The following is a 20,385-nucleotide window of genomic DNA, read 5'->3' as shown; positions in this document are numbered from 1 at the left end:
ATCACTTTGTTGTACAACAGGAATTAAAAACATTGTAAGTCAACTATGCTCCAATAAAAATTTTTTTTAAAATAGGAGCTTGGGGACCCCTCCCCATCCCTGGCCCTCTCCAGAGACCCCTCCTACCCTGCGTGCAGCTGCCCAGTTCACTCACCACTTCTGTTCCCAGAACCATAAACACACAGACACACACACACAGTCCTGGCTTCTGAAAACCCAGTTTCAGAGTCAGCAGGCCCATTCTTGGGGCTTAGCCAGCAAGCTGGTTGTCATCCCTTCACTCTACCCAATGGCCTTGCCAAGGTCACCACTGATAATGTTTTTACCTCCATCCATCATGTCCATCATCCTATTTGACCTCCCAAGAATGCTTTACATCATTTGTGTTCCTGTCTCCTTCACTTGGTTTCCAGTTCTCACCCTCTGACTTTTCTGCTCCTTTCTGGTTCCTCCTCTTCTCTTCCTCCAGTCTTTTATTCTCTGACTTTTTTATTTTGAAAAATCTCAAACTTACAGAAACATTGAAAGATTAGTGCAATAAATAACCCCAAAACCTTCTATTCACCAACCATTACCATTTTGCCACATGTGTTCTCTCTCCATACATATTTTACTAAACCATTTGAAAATTTGAAAATTCATGTATCATGACTCTTCATCCCACACACCTCAAACAAAACCATTCTACTATGATCACATCCAGGAAAATTAATATTCATTGTGTTATATCATCTAATACCTATTCAGATTCAAATATCTGAGGAAAACAAACACTATATAATACCACTTACATGTGGAATCTAAAATAGGACACAAATGAACTTATCTATGAAGCAGAAACAGACTCACGGTCATAGAGAACACAGTTGTGGTTGCCCAGAGGAAGAAGGAGGGAAGGATCGGAAGTTCGGGACTAGCAGATCCAAACTGTTATACATAGAATGGATAGACAATAAGGCCCCGTTGCATAGCACAGGGGACTGTATTTTATTTCCTAAAATGAACCACAACAGAAAAGAAAAAATCCTATAATGAGATATCCCGTCACACCTGTTAGAACAGCCGTCATGAAAAAGAGATAACAAATGCTGGTGAGGGTGTAGAGAAGAGGGACCCCCGTGCACTGTTGGTGGGAATGCACGTTGGTGTAGCCACTATGGAAAACAAAATGGACGATCTTCCAAAAATTACGAAAGGGAACTACCATATGATCTAGAAATTCTACTTCTGAGAATGTATCTGAAGGAAACAAAAACACCATGCTGAAGAGAGATCTGCACCCCTGTGTCCATAGCAGCATTATTCACAATAGTTAAGAAAAGGAAGTAACCTAAATGTCCATCGACAGATGAATGGATAAAGATGTGGTATGTATATACAATGGAATATTACTTGGCCATGAACAGATGGAAATCCTACCATTCGAGACAACATGGATGGACATAAAGGGTATTACATTAAATGAAATAAATCAGAAACAAATACTGAGATCTTACCTATACGTGGGATCTAAAACAAAAACAAAATAAGCTCATAGAAAAAGATCAGTTTTGTTGTTAACAGAGGTCAAGGTGGGGATTGGATGAAGGCAGTCAAAAGGTACACTGCGTGTTCTTAGTTGCTCAGTTGCGTCCGACTTTTTGCGGCCCCATGGACTGTAGCCCCTCAGGCTCCTCTGTCCACAGGATTCTCCAGACATGAATACTGGAGTGGGTCGCCATGCCCTCCTCCAGAGGATCTTTCCGACTCAGGGACTGAACCCAGTCTTCCACATTGCAGGCAGATGCTTTACTGTCTGAGCCACCAGGACTTCCAGTTATAAGATATGCAGGTAGTAGGGATGTGATGTGCACACTGGCAAAAATTATGACAACAGTAAACACTGCTGTATGCTGTATTTGAAAGTTGTGAGTCCGTCAATAAGCATTATTATCGCAAAGCAAAAAAGATTTTTTTCTTTTCTTTTGAGGGATATCTATTTGAGATGACAGATGTTAGCTTACTATGGTAATCATTTCACAATATATGTAAGTCAAATCATTATGCTGTATACCCTAAATTTACAACTTCTCAGGAAAACTGTGGAAAAGATTTTTAAAAAACAAATTCAGGTTCCTTCTTTTGTCCCCCAGATATCTTTTTTTTTTTAATTCATTCATTCCTTTTTTCGCTGTGCTGGGTCTTTGTTGCTGCATGCAAACTTCCTTTAGTTACTGAGAGTGGGGGTTCCTCTTGTGCAGGTTTCCCATTGTGGTGGCGTCTCCTGTTGTGGAGCACGGGTTCTAAGACGCATGGGCCTGTTAGTTGTGGCACAGGGGCTTAATTGCTCTGAGGCATGCAGGATCTTCCAGGCCAGGAATCGAACCTGTGTCCCCTGCATTGACAGGCAGATTCTTAACCACTGGACCACCAAAGAAGCCTCCAAAATGTCTTTGGTGGCTTCTTTTTTATCCAGTATCCAACCCAAGTAAGTTTTCAAAATGTATTTTGTGGTAAAGTCTCTTTTTTATTTTAATATAGAACAATCGAGCACATTTTTTAAAATGACATTGACTCTTTTTGCAGCATTCAGATCCGTTGGTTTGTGAATGTTTCCTGTTCTGAAACTTGGTTCCTGGGATCTTAGTTCCCAGACTGGGGATTGAACCCAGCCCATAGCCACGAAAAAGCCATGTCCTATGTACTAGATCACCAAGGAATTTCTGAAACTCTTAGCTTTTGGTCTGCGTGAGAATTTGGTTTTGGCCTTTCTTTTCTTCTTCATTTATATTCATGCTTTTGGTGATCTCATCCAGAATTATGGCTTTCTTGAATATTTGAAAAATAGATAAATAATAACAAAGAATGGGCTTCCCAGGTGACATTAGTGGTAAAGAATCATCCTGCCAATTTGGGAGGTGTAAGAGATGTGTCTTCGAGCCCTGGGTTGGGAAGATCCTCTGGAGAAGGAAGCACAGTTGATAAAAATGATGCCTCAATTCAGTTCAGATCAGTTGCTCAGTCATGTCTGACTCTTTTTGACCCCATGGACTGCAGCACACCAGGCCTTCCTGTCCATCACCAACCCCCAGAGATTACTCAAACTCATGTCATTGAGTCAGTGAAGCCATCCATCCATCTCATCCTCTGTCATCCCCTTCTCCCACCTTCAATCTTTCCCAGCATCAGAGTCTTTTCAAATGAGTCAGTAGTTCACATTAGGAGGCCAAAGTATTGGAGTTTCATCTTCAGCATCAGTCCTTCCAATGAATATTCAGGACTGATTTCCTTTAGGATGGGCTGGTTGAATCTCCTAGCTGTCCAAGGAACTCTCAAGAGTCTTCTCCTGCACCAAAATTCAAAAGCATCAGTTCTTTGGTGCTCAACTTTCTTTATAGTCCAACTCTCACATCCATACATGACTATTGGAAAAACCGTAGCTTTGACTAGGTGGACCTTTGCTAGCAAAGTAATGTCTCTGCTTTTTAATATGCTGTCTACATGGGTCATAGCTTTTCTTCCAAGAAGCAAGCATCTTTTACTTTCATGTCTGCAGTCACACTCTGCAGTGATTTTGGAGCCCCAAAAAATAATGTTTGTCACTGTTTCCATTGTTTCCCCATCTATTCGCCATGAATTGAAAAATAATGCCTAGAGTTTTGTAAACTAGTGGCCAAATGAATTAGCACATAACAATCATTCCTTGGACTGGCAGTTTCATTCTCTGCATTGATGTGGTTGGACAAACGTCTAGCCTATGTCTTACAATAAGCACAGTTTTACTACCTCCCTTCCTGTCTCTGTTTTCAGACATTCCCAGAGAGGTCAAAAGGAAATGGGAAGTAAAATATTGCAGGTTTGGATGAATCAAACATTTTATATCCTTTTAAAATATAACTTCCTGTTCTCCAGTCTCTCCAAATTACCGGGGCTTAAGAAAGAAGAATGTATCACCAGCTTCTCTGTTTCCCACCCATCCTCCACTGTACCCTAGACAAGCCCAGGACTCTGTGGCTACAGACCCACTCCAACCCTGTTCCAAGCAGACAAGGCAGTTTGCAGGGATCCCCAGTCTCCAGAATCTAATGCCTGATCATCTGCAATGGAGCTGAAATAATCATAAAAGAAATAAAGTGCACGGTAAATGCAATGCACTTGAATCATCCCGAAACCATCCCACCCACTCTGGTCCCTGGAAAAATTGTCTTCCACGAAACCCGTCCCTGGGTCCAAAAAGGTTGGGGACTGCTGGCCTACAACATCCAGGCCCTGGAGGGAATCTAACAACAGCAGGGGCCAGAAGGAGCCTTGCCAAACAGAGCTGGTCAAAGGGCTCTGGTGGAGAGAGAGCCTTCTGGGCATATTCTCCTGTGTAAAGTGGACCTTCTCAGAACACCAGATCTCCCCTAGTTTGGCTTTTAAATGAGCCATCCTGCTCTCTAATGCATCTACTCAGCGTCAGACTGTCTGGGGAAGACATGGAAAGGGAAAACGCACTTGGTTATCGGTATAATTTATCTTGGGAGCACCAAATATCAACATGTCGTCTGTGCCTGTGTGCTCCGTCTTTGTCCAGGAGGCTGTCCCTCAGCTACCACTTACATAGGGAGAATGCCCACTGGGGAGAGGGTAATGGATCTGCTCCTGCAGCTCCCTCGGCCATGGACCCTCCCCCAGCTCAGGGGCCCACATGCCTTTCCCTGGATTCTGAGGGAAATATCCATGAGTTTCTGGGAGAGAGATCTCAGAAGAGTTTCCATTTTCTTTAGCATCCATCCAGGATTAACAAGCATGGAAACTCAGGACTACATTACAAATTAAAGTCCTTATATGCAAAGTGGGCTTTCCAGGTAGGTCAGAAGGTAAAGAATCTGCCTGCAATGCAGGAGATGCAGGTTTGATCTCTGGGCCAGGAAAATCCCCTGGGGAAGGAAATGCAACCCACTCCAGTATTCTTGCCTGGAGAACCCCATGGAGAGAGAAGTCTGATGGGCTATAGTCCTTGAGGTTGCAAAGAGTCAGACACAACTCAGTGACTAACACTTTATTTCACAATTACTGTCTTTTAGTCTAATCTTCACCCAACACAGATTAGCAGGTTTCTAGTTTCTATAAAGGATGCGCTTAAATTGTCTTTTAAAATCAAACGCACAAGACCCAAGGCATTTATTTGTATTATACTTTTTTTTTATTAAAAGAGCAAGTTTGGAAGCCAGGCTGGCTCTAGAGGGCAATAGAAGGCCCCTGGATGGTGAGTTCTGAAAAAATAATTGAACAACGTGCAATTGTTAAAGGAATAAAAGTTTCTGATGTTTTGTTATGGTGAAATTTTTGTAGAAATATTCCATTTAGAATGTTTGTCACTTTGGATATTCCATACACATACACTCAGTTAACAGGCAGCTCTGAATTCCACCAGTGTGCCCTGAGGTGTTGAAATTTTTTACATTCATGGGGAATAACAATAATAATAGTAGAATATCATTTATAGCAATTTGCCAATGCCTGACCTCATAAGGAAGATGCAACTTGGAGCCAGACCCCAAAGTTCTGTGTGCTAGCCTGTCATTGCCCCCTCAGAAAGCCAATGGCTATAAACAAGTTAGTAGAACTCTACCCCTCAACACCCCATCCCTGGGAATGAGATGCTGAGATGAGGTACTTATCTCAAATGGACATCAATGAGATCATGGATGCCCAAGCTGAGCAAGACACCAGATACTAAAAACGGCCTGGAAAGGATCTGTCTGACCCTGAAGGTCAGGCTGTCTGTGTGAAACTCCTCTCTCTAGGGCCCTGGGGACGAGGCACGCACTTGATCACTTCACAAGCTTTGGCGGTGGGGAGGCTCAGGAAGACAGGTGACTGCCAGTTTACTAAAGAGCACCTGCAGTCAGGCAGTATGGAAGGACCGCGCAGCAGCCGGCGCACGTCTGCGGCATATCTGCGGCTTTTCGGCTACCGGGCTTCATGGTACCCGACCCGAGCCCACCGGAACCGCAACCGAGACTCGCCATCCTGCGGCGCAACCGCGCGGCTTCCGCACGGCTCGCTCTGGGCAGAGCTGTTTATTTGACCTGAGTCTCTGCAACCCCTTCCCCCTTCAGACACACACATACAGAGCCGCTGGGGCAGAGTTTATTTTTCCAGGGGTGGGGACTCACTCCCGCGTGGTGGTGGTCGGCGCTATCAGGCTGCGGGGCGGCCGGGCGCTGGAATGTTAATTGAAATGGAGCTGGAAGCGCGGCCGCAGATAAGAGTCTCATAGTATCACCGAGGCCCGGCCCCTGCCTGTGGCTCCCCCGAATCCTCACCTAAGCCTACTGGGACCGGAATGGCCCCGCAGAGTAGCCCCGGAGTGTCCCCATCCCCGCCCTCACCCGCCTCCCCAGCTCTAGGGAACGGTCATTTTTGCTCCCGAGTTGAGGCAGGCGGGCGGGAGGAGGCTCAGGGTCCCCACGCTCCACACCCGGTCTCCGGGCTTGGGGGATTGAGGGGGCTTCCAGCCCCAGAGGTCTGGCAGCAAGACTATAACTGTGTTCGACACCAAGAGGGGATTGTGGAGAGATGACGAAGAGAAGTTGAAAAGCTACTTGTTTTTTAAACAATTGATAAATCTCTTCCTCCATTCCACTTTTCACTCCACTCATATTCCTCTCCTAACCCTGCGATTTTTGCACATATTTTTCAGAGATTCGCAGAGAGTGCCTCTGAAAGTCACTGCAGACGAATCTTTAAATGGTCCCAAAACAGTTGATTGGAAAAAATAATATTAGATCCTCAACTCACGCCATACACTGGAATGCACCCCAAGTACATTTAAAAATAAACAGCTGGAATTATACAAATACTAGAAGAAAGCAGGGTGATTAACCTGGGTGTAGGAGAAGCTTTTCTCACAGCGACTCAAATCTAGAGACAATAAAAGAAAAGATTGGGACTTCTCTGGTGGTCCAGTGTCTAGGACTTCCTGCTCCCAATGCAGGGGACCCCAGGTTCAATCCTTGGTCATGGAACTAAGATCTCCAATGTCACAAGGAAGGTTGAAGGTCCCCCAAGCTGCAACTAAGTAAGACCCAAGAACAGCCAATAAACAAATATTTTTTTAAAAGAAAAGATTAATACACATAACTACATTTTAAAATACCTGACAAAAAGGACTATAAAAGAAGTTAAAGATAACTGACAAATAGGAGAGAATATTTGTAACATATAGCACAGATGGCCCAAATCATTAACATGTATAGAAACTCTTAAAATTGGATAGAAAATGGAAGATATAACTTAAATGTATCGGGACTCCCCTGGTGGGCCTGTGGTTAAGATTTTACCCTTCCAGTTGGGAATTGGGGAGTGCAGGTTCCACACCAGGTCAAGGAACTAGGACCCCATGTGCCCCCTGAGGGGTCAAATAAACAACAAACAAATAAATGTGTATTTGTTTATATACTTGTGTATTTTTATGCATGTACATACATACACACATACATATATATATATATCCCATAAAAAGATGATCCATTTCACTCATAATTAGAGAAATGCAAATTAGAACAATACCAAGATACCACTTCTTACTTATCAGATTGGTGAAAATTAAAAGGTATAACACATTCTTTGGACCAGGACACTACAGGGGAGACAGGCACTTTCATACATTGCTGGTGGAAAGCAAGCCTATACAACCATTCCAGATGGGAGCCTGGCAATTGAACATATATTATATATTCATTTGGAGAAGGAAATGGCAATCCACTCCAGTACTATTGCCTGGAAAATCCCATGGACAGAGGAGCTTGGTAAGCTACAGTCCATGGGGTCGCAAAGAGTCGGACACGACTGAGCGACTTCACTTCACTATATGTTCATTTGCTTCTGACCCACAATCCCACTTCTAGGAATATGCTCTGAAGATACATCTCCAATGGTACAAAACCATACAGCAACAATATCACTCAGTGCAACATTGTCTGCACTTGCAAAATACTGGGAAAACCTAATTAATACTCAGTCAATGGAGAGTAGTTGGATAAATGCTGTACCCTTCACACAATGAAGTACTAGGCAACTGTAAAAAAGAATAAGGTAGGTCTTTTTGAAGCAATATATTGTTAAATTAAAAAAAAACAACTTGTGAAAGAGTATCTATTAGTTGGAATGGGTACTGGGAGCAGCCCTTAGTCTAGGGAGAGTCCCGTGCCAGTGAGAGGGCCTTAGGCATGTGACTGTAGGTGTGCCTGCTTTGTGCAGCATAATAAAGCATGCACCAGTATTAACCACTCTGTTAAATACGGTAATCAGCTCCGCATCACAGATGTTGATGATGAAAATATCATTATAAATAAAAACATTTCCTTGATCAGTTAGGTGAAATTAGACACGTTAATGCCAGTCTACCAAATAAAGATGTGCTAGTGGCATTTTCAATAAAAGTTCACCTGTCTTATTTTTTACTGGACTGGATACTCCTGGAGGATTTTGGAGTAGGTACTATTTATCTCTGTGTTCTGAGTATTTGCAAAGTACTATACGGGCTTCCCTGCTGGCTCAGAAATAAAAGAATCCACCTGCAATGTGGGGGACCCGGGTTTGATCCCTGAGTCAGGTCCCTGGAACAGCTGTGGTTTATGCCTGAAGTCCATCTAATGAATCCTTCCTTTTTAAAAGTCCTGCTTTAAATGATAGATTATGTGCTTTCCTTCCCCATATGTAATGGGCACTCAAAAAATTCTACTGAATTGATTGGAATAATTCAGAAAATATTGGAGTAGTAGTTTCAGTGAAATTTAAAAATATGTAGTGCATTTTTCTTAGAAACAAGTGTGCTAAGGGTACTGAACAAAGAACTAAGAAGAAACCTAAGAAAAGATGATAACTAAGCAATTATATTAGTCTTTGTGCTATAAAGGAAAGAGCGCCATCCTGAAAATGAGACATAGGTGATTCAAAACAGGTTTTTGAATTGTACTCTGTCTTGGTTTCTTCCTTTGCAAACTGGAAATAATAACTGCTTTATACAACTCAGAATTATTTTGAGAATCCATAAGTTAAGATGTAAATACGAATTTAAAATAAAAAAGAAAACTGTACATAAAAGAGTCCAATTCTTTTTGTCAAATTGTTCTCAGTTTTTCTTTTTCAAATCTTCCTTTCTTCCCTTGAGGAAATTAAAGTGGGCAGCAGAGGTGAAGCCTGATGTCTTTGTAACACTGGAATATGGCAGGAAGGAAACCAGCGTTTCTAGTGAGAAAACCTGAATTCTAATTTTCTTCTGGTAGCTGTTTGATGTTGGACCATCTGTGTTATTTATCTATAAAACAGAGACAGGCTAAAAAGAAGAAAAAAGAGAGAAAACCCACTGAGTTGTTTTGAAAGGATTTACTTTAAAACTACAACTAGGCATTCTGTGAGAATGAGGCTACAAAGACCTATGCAATTACGAATAATGGGAGATGCTCAGTGTTCTGAGTATACTGTGGACATGGAATAGCTTATTTTGAGCAAAGGAGTATGTTAGTCACTAAGTCGTGTCCAATTCTGCAACCTCACAGACTGTAGCACACCAGGCCCCTCTGTACATGGAGTTCTCCAGGCAAGAATACTGGAGTGTGTTGCCATTTCCTTCTCCAGGGGAGCAAAGGAGAGGTAGGTAGAAAATGCACAGACATCATAGATATCGATGCAGCTGTGACATCCTGTGTTATGAAGCAGAGCCATCTACAAGTACCAGTCAGCAGCATGGATGGATTTGACTAACACAAAAATCTTAATAAATGTCATTGCTTTGGAACAAGAAAGAGTCCCCATATAATGCTACCTTGTCAGCTCAGGAAGAAGGAGAAATAGAAAATATATAAATGTAGCTGCTCGTTTGCACAAAACAGAGGGGAGCAGGGAACCAATGAGATTGGGAGTAAATAGGAACCAGGAAAGACAGAGAATGGAAATAGAAAGGATAAAGGTATGTGGCCACTTCTTTTTGCACAATTTTAACTTGTAGAATTATGTTAATGTTTCAAGATTTCCCTGCCTGTTCAGTGGTTAAGAATTCACCTTCCAATGCAGGGGATGTGGGTTCAATTCCTGGTCAGAAGCTAAGATCCCACATGCCTTGGGGCCAAAAAACAGAAGCAATATTGTAACACATTCAATAAAGACTTTAAAAATGGTCCACATAAAAAAATTTTTAAGAATTATGTTAACATTTCACATATTCAAAAATAAGCTATTATAATATATTTGTGCTGTGCTAAGTCACTCAGTCATGTGACTGAATCTTTGGGACCCCATGGACTATAATCCACCAGGATCCTCTGTCCATGGGATTCGCTAGGCAAGAATACTGGAGTGGGCTGCTAGTCCCTCCTGCAGGGGATTTTCCCAACCCAGCGACCGAACCCAGGTCTCCCGCATTGCAGACGGGTTCTTTACTGTCTGAGCCACCAGGATAATATTTCTAAATAGCCAATATTCTATAATAACTATAAATAGAATATAACTTTTAAAAATTTAAAAATCACTGTGTTGTATACTTGAAACTTACATAACATTATACATCAACAAATCCTCAGATAAATAAAGTCATCAGTACCACCACAACACCCACCCCCCCAAGACAACCTCAATTTGCAGCAAAGTCTATTTACTGTTGAGTTTATATTTTCTAGGATTAATTTAGAATATAAATCATTTAAATAAAATTTCTAAGACTGTGGGCTAAAGAACCCCACAAAAAACATGGCAAAGCAGAAAGGGCCACTGTGGGGGGGGGGGTGTTGGGGGGGCTGCGGTCAGTCTCCCCGCTTCCTGCAGTCCAGAGACACCACTGAATCAGCCCTCAGGGTATCCAAGGGACTATTTCCAGGTAAACAAGGTAAGTTCCTTTATGCAACAAATGTTGATTGGAGAGCTACTGTGCTGGTGACTGGCCTGGGAATACAGCTGCGACCACAGACCCAGGGACCCAGGCCAGTCCCATGGGGACTCCCATCAAAGACCTTGGAGTCAGTTGATTTCCTGGAAGCCCATGGGCCTCAGTGCCAGGCTGGAAAGTCGCCTGTTGTATATCGAATTTTAAAGATGGAATCTCCTCATTTTGGGAAAGTCTGAAATAGGGGGACAAAAGAACTTTTGTTAACCACCAATGGGAAAAATTTCAATAAATATTGTGTGTGAATTCCATATGACTGTGCCAGGTATCACACTTCGTGGGAATGATGCAGGAGTTTGTTTCCCTTGAAGAGGACTTCGCAGGTGGCTTAGTGGTAAAGAATCCGCCTGCCAGTGCAGGAAAGGCAGGATCGATCCCTGTGTTGGGAAGATCCCCTGGAGGAGGGAATGACAACCTGCTCCAGTATTCTTGCCTGGGAAATCCCACGGACAGAGGAGCCAGGCAGGCTACTGTCCTTGGGATCGCAGAGTCGTACACGACTGAGCATGCAGACATGCTCCCTTGCCAGAACAGGATAAAATTAAACAGCGAAGACCCCTCATTTCCTCAGTATGTTCAGAGCTTGGGCGTAACTGGCGCAAGGTAGGCGGTCAAAACACGCCTGAGGATCTAGTATTGTTGGAGCGTTTTATTGTGTGCGTCGAGAGAAGGAAGGCAGATCCGCTCTGGTCACCACCACTCCCCGCCGCCCAGCACAGTCCGCTCTGTACCAGGCTGCGCGTAAGAGCCGGGACTCCAGGCTTTTCTGCCCACGCCGGGTCTGGTCACTCCGCTCCCCTCCCGGACGCCCGCGCTCCTGCAGACAGCCGGTGCTCGAACGCTCCTCCGGCCGCCAGCTGCTTCTAACGTGGCGGCAACAGATTGACCGGGAAGGGACGAGATCCGCGCGTCTGTTGCACTCTTCTGTGCGCGGCTCTGTGAGCCCTGGCGCTGAATCCGGAGGAAAGGGTTGGGGTCGGGGAGGCTCGGCCGGTTTGCCGCGATGTCCCGGGAACCGGTGATCCGAAACCGCGGAGGTGGCTCTGGGAGCCGAGCCCCGAGGACTGAAGTGCAGGTTCTCCGCCCGCTGATCTCGCGGCCGTGGTGGCCCACCGCACTTGGGATTTGCCTGGGGCAGCCCGAGCCCTTTCGGTAACGAAAATTCGCGTTTGCACCGCTTGGGAAGGGTTGGGAATCCTTCCCATGTCCCAGATTTCAATTGATCCCTCGCAGCAAACTGGGGACCTGAGAGCAGGATTTTAACTCACGGCTGCTGATGCCAATTTTCTCTCAAGATGTTCTTTCTTCTGTGACTTCCTTGAGTGCGGCAGTCCGCCAAGAGAATTCCACGCTAGAATAACGCTTTTGGCAGGTTTGCGGCTTAAAGTTTTTAAACAGGATCCACTCCCAGCCGAGCTTGGAAGGCGAGGACTGAGCCAGATGTGGGAAGAAGTAGGAGGAGCGCCCACACCACGTGCTCTGAATGGAAAAGTTCTATAAAGAAATTCGCCATCTTTTGGGTGCCCCGGTGGTGGTTGTAAATATTCACCTACCTATCGCTTGTACCTCTGAAAGGAGGAGGATACCTTAATATTGCTTTTCTAGGAAGTCGTGGAATGTATTTTAGGAGCATTGTATTACTTGATTCATTGTTTATTCTAATGTTTTTCCCTAGAAAATAATCCAAAATGTTGACAAAGAAGTTCTTTGAAGAACTATTCGCAGCGACAGAAAAATAAATCGCTATAATCTAAAATTATAAAGTTTATTACGATTCATTCACTGTTGTTCAGCGGCTAAGGAGTGTCCAGTTGTTTGGGACCCCATGAACTGCCCACATGAGTTGGATCTTTGAATCAGGTGGTCAGCCATAACATGGACTATTGCATTGCCCTTTAAAAATATAACTGTAAAAACTCTATTGAAGCTAGACATGAGTATAAGGTAAATTTAAAAGATATAAGCTTGCATCCACCTTATGAGCTCATACATGCAGAAATACAAACTTAAGAGAGCTAAAATATCATCTCTATATGGAGCTTATGCTCTTTTTGACTTTTCCTTAGTTTTTTCAAAGTGTGCATGACTATTATAATCATGAAATAAAAACATTTAAATAAATTTTGGGTCATTGAAAGATTTTGACATCTCTGAGGACAAAGCTATGTCTCAGGGAGGTGGGAGGATTTTGTTTTGGCAAAACAGGAGTCCTGGTTCGCCCTGCCATTGAGGAGCTGGGTCACCTCCTGAGTTGCTTAGCTTCTCTGATTTCAATTCCTCAATAAGAAAAGAGAAACTGAAAACACTTGGGTATGTCTTTGATGTAAAGATCAAATGATACAGTATATAGAAATAATTTCTTGGCAGAACCATCAAATTTGCATTAATTTTTGCAAGAAATTTTGTGCCCACTAGACTGGGGAGATATACACAGTTTATCCAGGTTTCAGGAAATGATCATGCCCAGTCAGTTCTTAAATTATCCAGCTCTCCAAAGAAGGTTTAAGAAACATTTTATCTGAATTTACAGAAAGAACTCTAATGAGGTCTCATTTGGATTTAATTTTTTTTTTAATTTCTTAGATTCTGTGCTCTGACCGTTGACTTCGAATTATGTTTGACTGAACCATGTAGTATAAGTAGTCATAATCCTTACAGTTTCATACACACACATAATCTCATTTAATTCTCACAGTCATCCTATTATGCTTATTCTTATCTCCTTTTTTTTTTTTTTAATGACACCTGAGATTGGAAGAGTAAATACTTTGCCCAAAGCCTACAGTTGACACGTTCCAGAGCGAGTCCGGATCTGTGGACTCCACCTGCCTGTTCCTAAAGACTGTACACATCGACGTGCGCGCTTAGCCCCTCAGTCATGTCCGACTCTTTGCGACCCCATAGACTGTAGCCCTCCAGGCTCCTCTGTCCGTAGGATTACCAAGGCAAGAACACTGGAGTCCGTTGCCATTTCCTTCACTGTACACACAGGCTCCCTTTATTCGGCTCTGGCTGTGTCCAAGGAGCTTTTCTGAAGATCTGATGCTAGTTAAAACTTCCCATCCTTTCATGGGGCGCCGCGTTCCGACACGCATGCTCACACACTCAAGACAACCTTAGGGAGGATAAATTAGGGAGGAAAAGATGGAACTTAGAGTCGTGAAAGGTAAAGTGAGCCCGACTGGCACCTACACCCGGGCGAGGGCTATTCCTTTCCTCCTCTCCGCCCACTCGCGAGCCTGCAAAGAGGCCAGAGTCTCCCTCGGCATAGCTCCTAAAGCCTTTCTTAGCTCCAGGGCTGAGAGGTCCCTCCTGGGAAGTGGCAGATCTCTGTTTCTCGCACCTGACTCAGCTATAAATGAGACAGTTCCACATCAGTCTTGGCCGTGGAGGGTCAAGACTCATTCCTCCAGCGTCCAGCTTCTGCTCCCTGGAAGGAGCTCCCAGCCTTTTGGCTGCGACTGTGCGCGCACCAAGACTCCCGCGTTCAGCTCCAATCCTGAGCGCGCCCAGAGGTCTCTCTCTAGAGTTTTCCAGCCAGGTCGCGAGGGACCGACTCGGGTTGCAGAGCAAGAGTTCCACCCCCATCTCCGCACACTTTCTAGGAGAGTCCCGAGGGACCCATGGCTGACTTCGGAAGCTCTGGTTTGTAATGTAATCACGTTACACGCGAGTCGCGCGCATTCTCTCTCCCCTTTTCCTTGTTTTTGAGAACCCAGACCTTCCGGAAAGTGGCTGGAGGTTGGCGAGAAATTAGGAGGGCAGAGAAGAAAGGACTGCGGCGGGTGGGCGGTTGGCGGGCGGGGAAGATGCTAAGTTAACACGTGGATTCTGCAGGAACCAATGGGGTTCCAAGGTTTTGTCACTCAGTTCTCCGGGTCAATCGTCTGGCAGGGATGGTCCACAGGGAAGGCGCAATCCGGAACGCTGGGCGTCTGTCGCAGATCTTGGGTCTGCGGGGTCTGCAGCGACAAAACGGAAAGCTCTGGGCGCTCCGCTCTGTGGGGACCAGGGACGCCCCAGCCCCGGCCCCTCCGCCTTTGGGATGTTACTGAACCCCGTCACCTCCACTCCCTTTTCGGTCAATGACATCCTGAGCCTGGAGCGTGAGCATCTCAGCCCGGATGTCTTGCAACTCCAGAGAACACCGAGGAGCCCGGAAAACTTTCAGTACCTGCGACGGGTCCCAGAACAGCGAGGGTCCAAGGTCCCCAGCATCCGGAGCGCAGACAGCGAAGACAGAAGGCAGGAAGGGTCGGCGCCCTCCGGGGATCCCTGTGAGTTAGTCACAGAGATGGACGCTAAACTGGTGGGTGAGCCAGGTGAGTACGACCTGAGGTCTTAGATCTTACAGGGAGACCAAGGAGTGGGGTTAGATCATTACCAATTGGCGTTTGTGGGTGACACTCATCTCCTGGTCTTCCCGGCCCCTAGGGCTAGCCCCATTTTTCTTCACTCGAAGAGTCAGAAGGACTGGGCTCTCAGCCCCCTCTACAATCCCCTCCAGACATCTTACCAAAAATAAGGTCCTGAATCTTGCCGGCTCAGGATTTCCACAGCCCTTCCTACATGATTCCCAGAAACACATTCCCCCCCTACTCACTGAGGCAGTTCCTAGAAATTCCAGTTTCTCTTCCTTTTATAAAATTTATTTTTAATTAGAGGATTATTACTTTACAATGTTGTGTTGATTTCTGCCATACAACAACAGTTAATCTGTCATAAGTATACATATATCCCTCTCTCTTGAACCTCCCTCCCATCCTACCCCTCTAGGTCATCACAGAGCATAGCTTCTTTCTTACAGCAAAACCCTCTGCAGTATTTTAGCTGTGCTTCATCACCACCAGCTTTTCCTGCCATCTCCTAGTCTCTCTCTACCCTAGACCATCTGCCAAAAGTGTAGCCATCAAAGCAGCGGGGCGCTTTGGGAGAGGAAACTCTGTTAGGCTCTGGGATCAGTGCCAGCCCAATCTTTTCTTGGGGCTTGCTGAGTGGCCAGCCCAGTAGTTCCTCTGACTGCAGCTCAGTAAGGGCAGCTCGAGCTTTAGCTGCTCTGGGAGACAGATGATTCCAGCAGAGTCTCAGCATCTGGTCTCCAAAGGCACAACCTGTGCATTGGCAGACAGATCCAGGGAATCTGCGTCCAGCTTCAGGAAGGGAAGAGGTGGACAGGGCTTGTGATGGGTTGGCTCTTGCCATCCGGGAAGCTTTGGCAGGGGAGACTCAACAGTCTCAGGGATGAAAAAGCCACTCTTCGTCTTGCCAAACTCTGCATCTCAGTTCTCAGCCTTCATGCAGATCTGGGGGCTCCAGGATGATCCTCCCAGGTCAGGTCTCCTATGTCACAGCCACTCTATTTGAGCCTCAAACTAACCACATGAAGAAAATAAAGATGCTGGTTTGAAGTTAGAAGACTCGAGAGTCCCTTGGACTGCAAGGAGATCCTAAAGGAAATCAACCCTGGATATTCACTGGAAGGATTGATGCTGAAGCTGAAACCCCAATACTCTGGCCACCTGATGTGAACAGTCAACTCATTGGAAAAGACCCTGATGCTGGAAAAGACTGAGGGCAGGTGGAGAAGGGGATGACAGATGATGAGATGGTTGGATACCATCATGTGTTCAGTGGAGTCTGAGCAAACTCTGAGAGATACTGAAGGACAGAGAAGCCTGGAGTGCTGCAGTCCATGGGGTCGAAAAGAGTCAGACACAATGTGACTGAACCACAACACAACAACAGCCAGGAGCCTGGAGAAAAGTATACTTTGTTGTGTTCTTAGAGAAACCTGTGAATATTCTGCCGCAGACTCTAAGCCCTCGACTCCCCCAGTGCTGCTCAGCCAACTGACCTTTCATTTTGGCTTTGCTGGAGAAGGGTCACACTCCTCTGACTCTTGCTGTCACCTCGCAGCTGAAGACACTGCAGCGCACTCCTCCTCTGCTGCCGCACCTGGGGCAGTGACAATGAGAAGGGGCCCCCTGGCTCTGGGATCTAAGCCCAGGGGCCATGGCAGCCACTGATCACACGTGGAAGAGACACTCCTGGGGGACTCTGTGCTCCTCCTCCATCCCCATCTTGCTTTCAGGGACACAGGGTGACACGGACTCCAAACTGTGACCAGGGGGGATTGAGATGGCCTGAAGCGCCTCGGCCTGAGCGGTCAGCAACTCCCAAATGGGGTCTTGCTGGCTCCACGGAGTCGCTGAAGGCCAGTAGTTACATTTTGATTTGCTAAGAAAACAAATGCTTCTCAATATTTTTCCTCTTTGCGGGGAGAGATGTTCTCAGTTTGTCTGAACACAGGCTTTGCTGAAGGAAGGTCTTGTTTCCTCAATCTGAAGTGCCAAACAGTTCCATCCCGCAGGAGACTGTGCCAGCTGGCTGTGGATTTGTGTCGGTTCCGACAGCACTGGCTCTAATCAGGAGCATCCTGCTCTACCTCACCACGCACATGCATCACTCCACTTCCCGGCTTCCTCCTCTCAAGAATTTCATGAAAACTTAGCACTGCCTCCCTGCTTGTTCTTGCTCTGTCACTCAGTTGTGTCTGACTCTTTTCAACTCCATGGACTGTCAGCTGCCAGGCGCCTCTGTCCATGGGATTCTCCAGGCAAGAATACTGGAGTGGGTTGCCATTTCCTTCTCCAGGGGAATCTTCCTGACCCAGGGATAGAAACCAAGTCTCTTACATTTCTTGCACTAGCAAGCAATGCAGGCAGATTTTTAACCACTGAGCCACCTGGGAAGCCTCCCTTCTTATCCTTGGGTAAAAACAGAGCTTTGCCAAAATAGGAGAGATGTACAATTAAAAGGAAAGGAAGCTTGCATTTTGGTGGGCTAGGCACAGCTGCCCTGGGGTGATATTCAGGGAGCTTGCCTCTTCCAAATAGGAAGTCAAGGAGGAGCCAATGCCACCTGCTTGCCAGGGAGCTCCCAAAGAGGGAAAAGCCCACTTGAAAAGAAAAAAAAATGCCAAATGTGAATCTCAAATTTATATATCTGCAAAGAGAACCTTAGTTTCTGAGCCAAGAATCAGGAGCCAAAAATTATTTTGTTTTGTTAATTTGGATTACAAAGCATCGTGCTCGAGAAACATGGGATGGGTCCCTTGATGACAAAAGAAGTAAAGATGCCAGTAAAGGTGGGTAGCACTGGAGCCCCCCGGCACTTGCGCTAGAAGCAGGGGCCACAAATGGCTAACCAGGCTCTCTCTCTTTCTCCACTATGAGCAATCTAAAGTTAATCTCTAATAGACTGGCAGCAAATGTTTCCCCAAACTTACCCACATTTGAGAATTGCAGTCAAAGTGAACAGCTCAGATACAGGCATTCTAAGAAGAAAATGAAGCTTAGAGTCTTGATCAAGAGTCTACCTTTGAGGAATAGGCTGTACACTGAGAAACACAGAGAGTCACAACTTACCTTATGCTTCCCTGGTGGCTGCGTCGGTAAAGAATCCGCCTTCAATGCAGGAGACCTGAGTTCAACCCCGGGATCCAGAAGATCCCCTGGAGAGGGAAATGTCAATCCACTCCAGTATTCTTGCCCGGAGAAATCCCATGGACAGAGGGGCCTGATGGGCTACAGTCCATGGGATCACACCAATCATCACCACAGGTACGAAAGAGACAGCTTGGGGGGAAGGAACATTTAGAGCGACATGGGACGGGGTGAGGGGGTGAGCAGAAAGAAGAGACCGGCGCGCAAGGAGAAGGCTACCAGGGAGGAGGGGCGTCCCTTGGAAAAATCGCTCCGGTGAGCCTTAGGCTGACGCTGACGGTGTTCTTTCCTGTGCTTTTAGAGTCCGTCCTCTGCGGAGCCTCGTTCCCCGGCGGTGGGACCCGGGTGCCTGAGCGCTGCGAAGGGGACAGCGGTGGCGGCGCGCGCGGGGACGGCGCGGAGCATCCCACTGCACGGCCCCGGCGGAAGCCGCGCGTGCTCTTCTCGCAGGCGCAGGTGTTGGCGCTGGAGCGGCGTTTCAAGCAGCAACGGTACCTGTCAGCCCCGGAACGCGAGCATCTGGCTAGCGCGCTGCAGCTCACGTCGACGCAGGTCAAGATCTGGTTCCAGAACCGACGTTACAAGTGCAAGAGACAGTGCCAGGACAAGTCCCTGGAACTGGCGGGCCACCCCCTAGCGCCGCGCCGGGTGGCGGTGCCCGTGCTGGTGCGCGATGGCAAGCCCTGCCTGGGACCCAGCGCTCCCGCTTTCCCCGGCCCCTACGGGGCGGCAGCGGCGCCCTATTCCTGCTACGGCCACTACGCGGGCGCTCCCTACTGTGCCGGCTACGGCGGCGGCTACGCGGGCGCACCCCCGGGTCCCGCGCCCCCAGTCCCCCAGGCCAGTTCGGGCTTCGGCGCAGGTGGGCCGAGCGCCAGCCCGCAGAGCCCTCTGCCCGCCACGCTGCAGGGTGTCAGGGCCTGGTGAGGCGTCTTATCTCGAATATGCCACCCTGACCAGGGACTCAGTCCCGCCTCCCCCTGTCCGGTCGCGGCCGGGATGAGGGACCGCCGCTGAGGAGGAAGGAGGCGACCCGATGGCACTTCTCTCCCGAGCGGTGTCTGGGATTGCGAATTGCCCCGCGAGCAGCCATCCAGCTGAAGGCCCTGGGGGCGATCTCCCCCCAAAAGACACAAAGCCTGGCCTCCGCCAGCCGCCCACCCAGCGACACCGGGGAAGGGGAAAAGCCGAGGGTGGCTGACAGTTTCGGGGGTCAGAGTAGTACTGAGGCAGGAGACTTTTCAGGCTTCAAACCCAGGGGCTGCGAGGCTCTTTTATTTGTGTGCGGCAGCCCCGGAGGATGGCGAGATGATGGGGTTGTTGTAGAGGGTCTCGACCCCTCAATTAAAGGCAACAGGCGGGGAAAGAAGGAGAAAATGAGATGAACCAGGGGAGAGGGATGAAGAGCCTGGAAGAGGAGGATGGGGAGCAAAGAAGACTTGCGCGAGACACATGCCCCTGTGGGGGTTAGTCTGCGCGGAGCAGCCCCTTCCAGGGCTGCATTCCCTGGGCCTCCGTGCTGATCTAGGCGAGCGCTCTTTTCTGGAGCCACAGTAGCTCTCTAGAAGGCATCCGCCACTCCGCAGGTCTTCCCTCACTGTAAGTGCACCTCATCTCCTGTTTCCAGCGCAGCCTAGATACATGTGTCTGTGCGTTTGTCTTGTGTATATCCCATTAGGATTTATCCGCTTCTCGATATCTGCTAAAGAGCTTAGAATTAAAGTAAAACTGAAACCCAGTAAGTTCTAGTCTTCAGTGCACAGCGAATTCCCTGGAGAAACAAAACTTGCACACAGCTCTTGGAGGGGTTACCTCTCGCCACCGCTTTCCCAGCCTGCTCCTATAGATTTTCTTTCATTAGGTAGCGGGCTTCTAAACTTCCCATCAGGTAAGGAGCTTCCAGTCGTCCTAACATAATGGGCAGCAAACCTGAACTTTAGGGGAAATTATAACTCCCCCAGGCACAAATAC

General features: G+C 46.9%; 1 protein-coding gene across 1 annotated transcript; it reads left to right on the top strand.

Moving 5' to 3' along the window:
• Nucleotides 1-14,954: 14,954 nt before the first annotated feature.
• Nucleotides 14,955-19,341, top strand: NKX2-6 (NK2 homeobox 6). The gene is made up of 2 exons (XM_068973566.1): nt 14,955-15,231; nt 18,716-19,341. The coding sequence occupies exons 1-2, from the start codon at nt 14,955-14,957 to the stop codon at nt 19,339-19,341; spliced, it is 903 nt and encodes a 300-aa protein (XP_068829667.1).
• The last annotated feature ends 1,044 nt before the right edge of the window (nt 19,342-20,385 follow it).

Source organism: Capricornis sumatraensis, chromosome 6 (assembly GCF_032405125.1).
Source record: "Capricornis sumatraensis isolate serow.1 chromosome 6, serow.2, whole genome shotgun sequence".
Lineage (NCBI taxonomy): Eukaryota > Metazoa > Chordata > Mammalia > Artiodactyla > Bovidae > Capricornis > Capricornis sumatraensis.
Note: the sequence above shows the minus strand (reverse complement) of the source record. Positions and strands in the feature narration are given on the sequence as shown.

Bases quoted from the DNA above. Each gene is read 5' to 3' on its own strand.
- NKX2-6 (XM_068973566.1), top strand. From the start codon at position 14,955: ATGTTACTGAACCCCGTCACCTCCACTCCCTTTTCGGTCAATGACATC. The intron at 15,232-18,715 runs GTGAGTACGACC...CTGTGCTTTTAG, and splicing joins TAAACTGGTGGGTGAGCCAG to AGTCCGTCCTCTGCGGAGCC.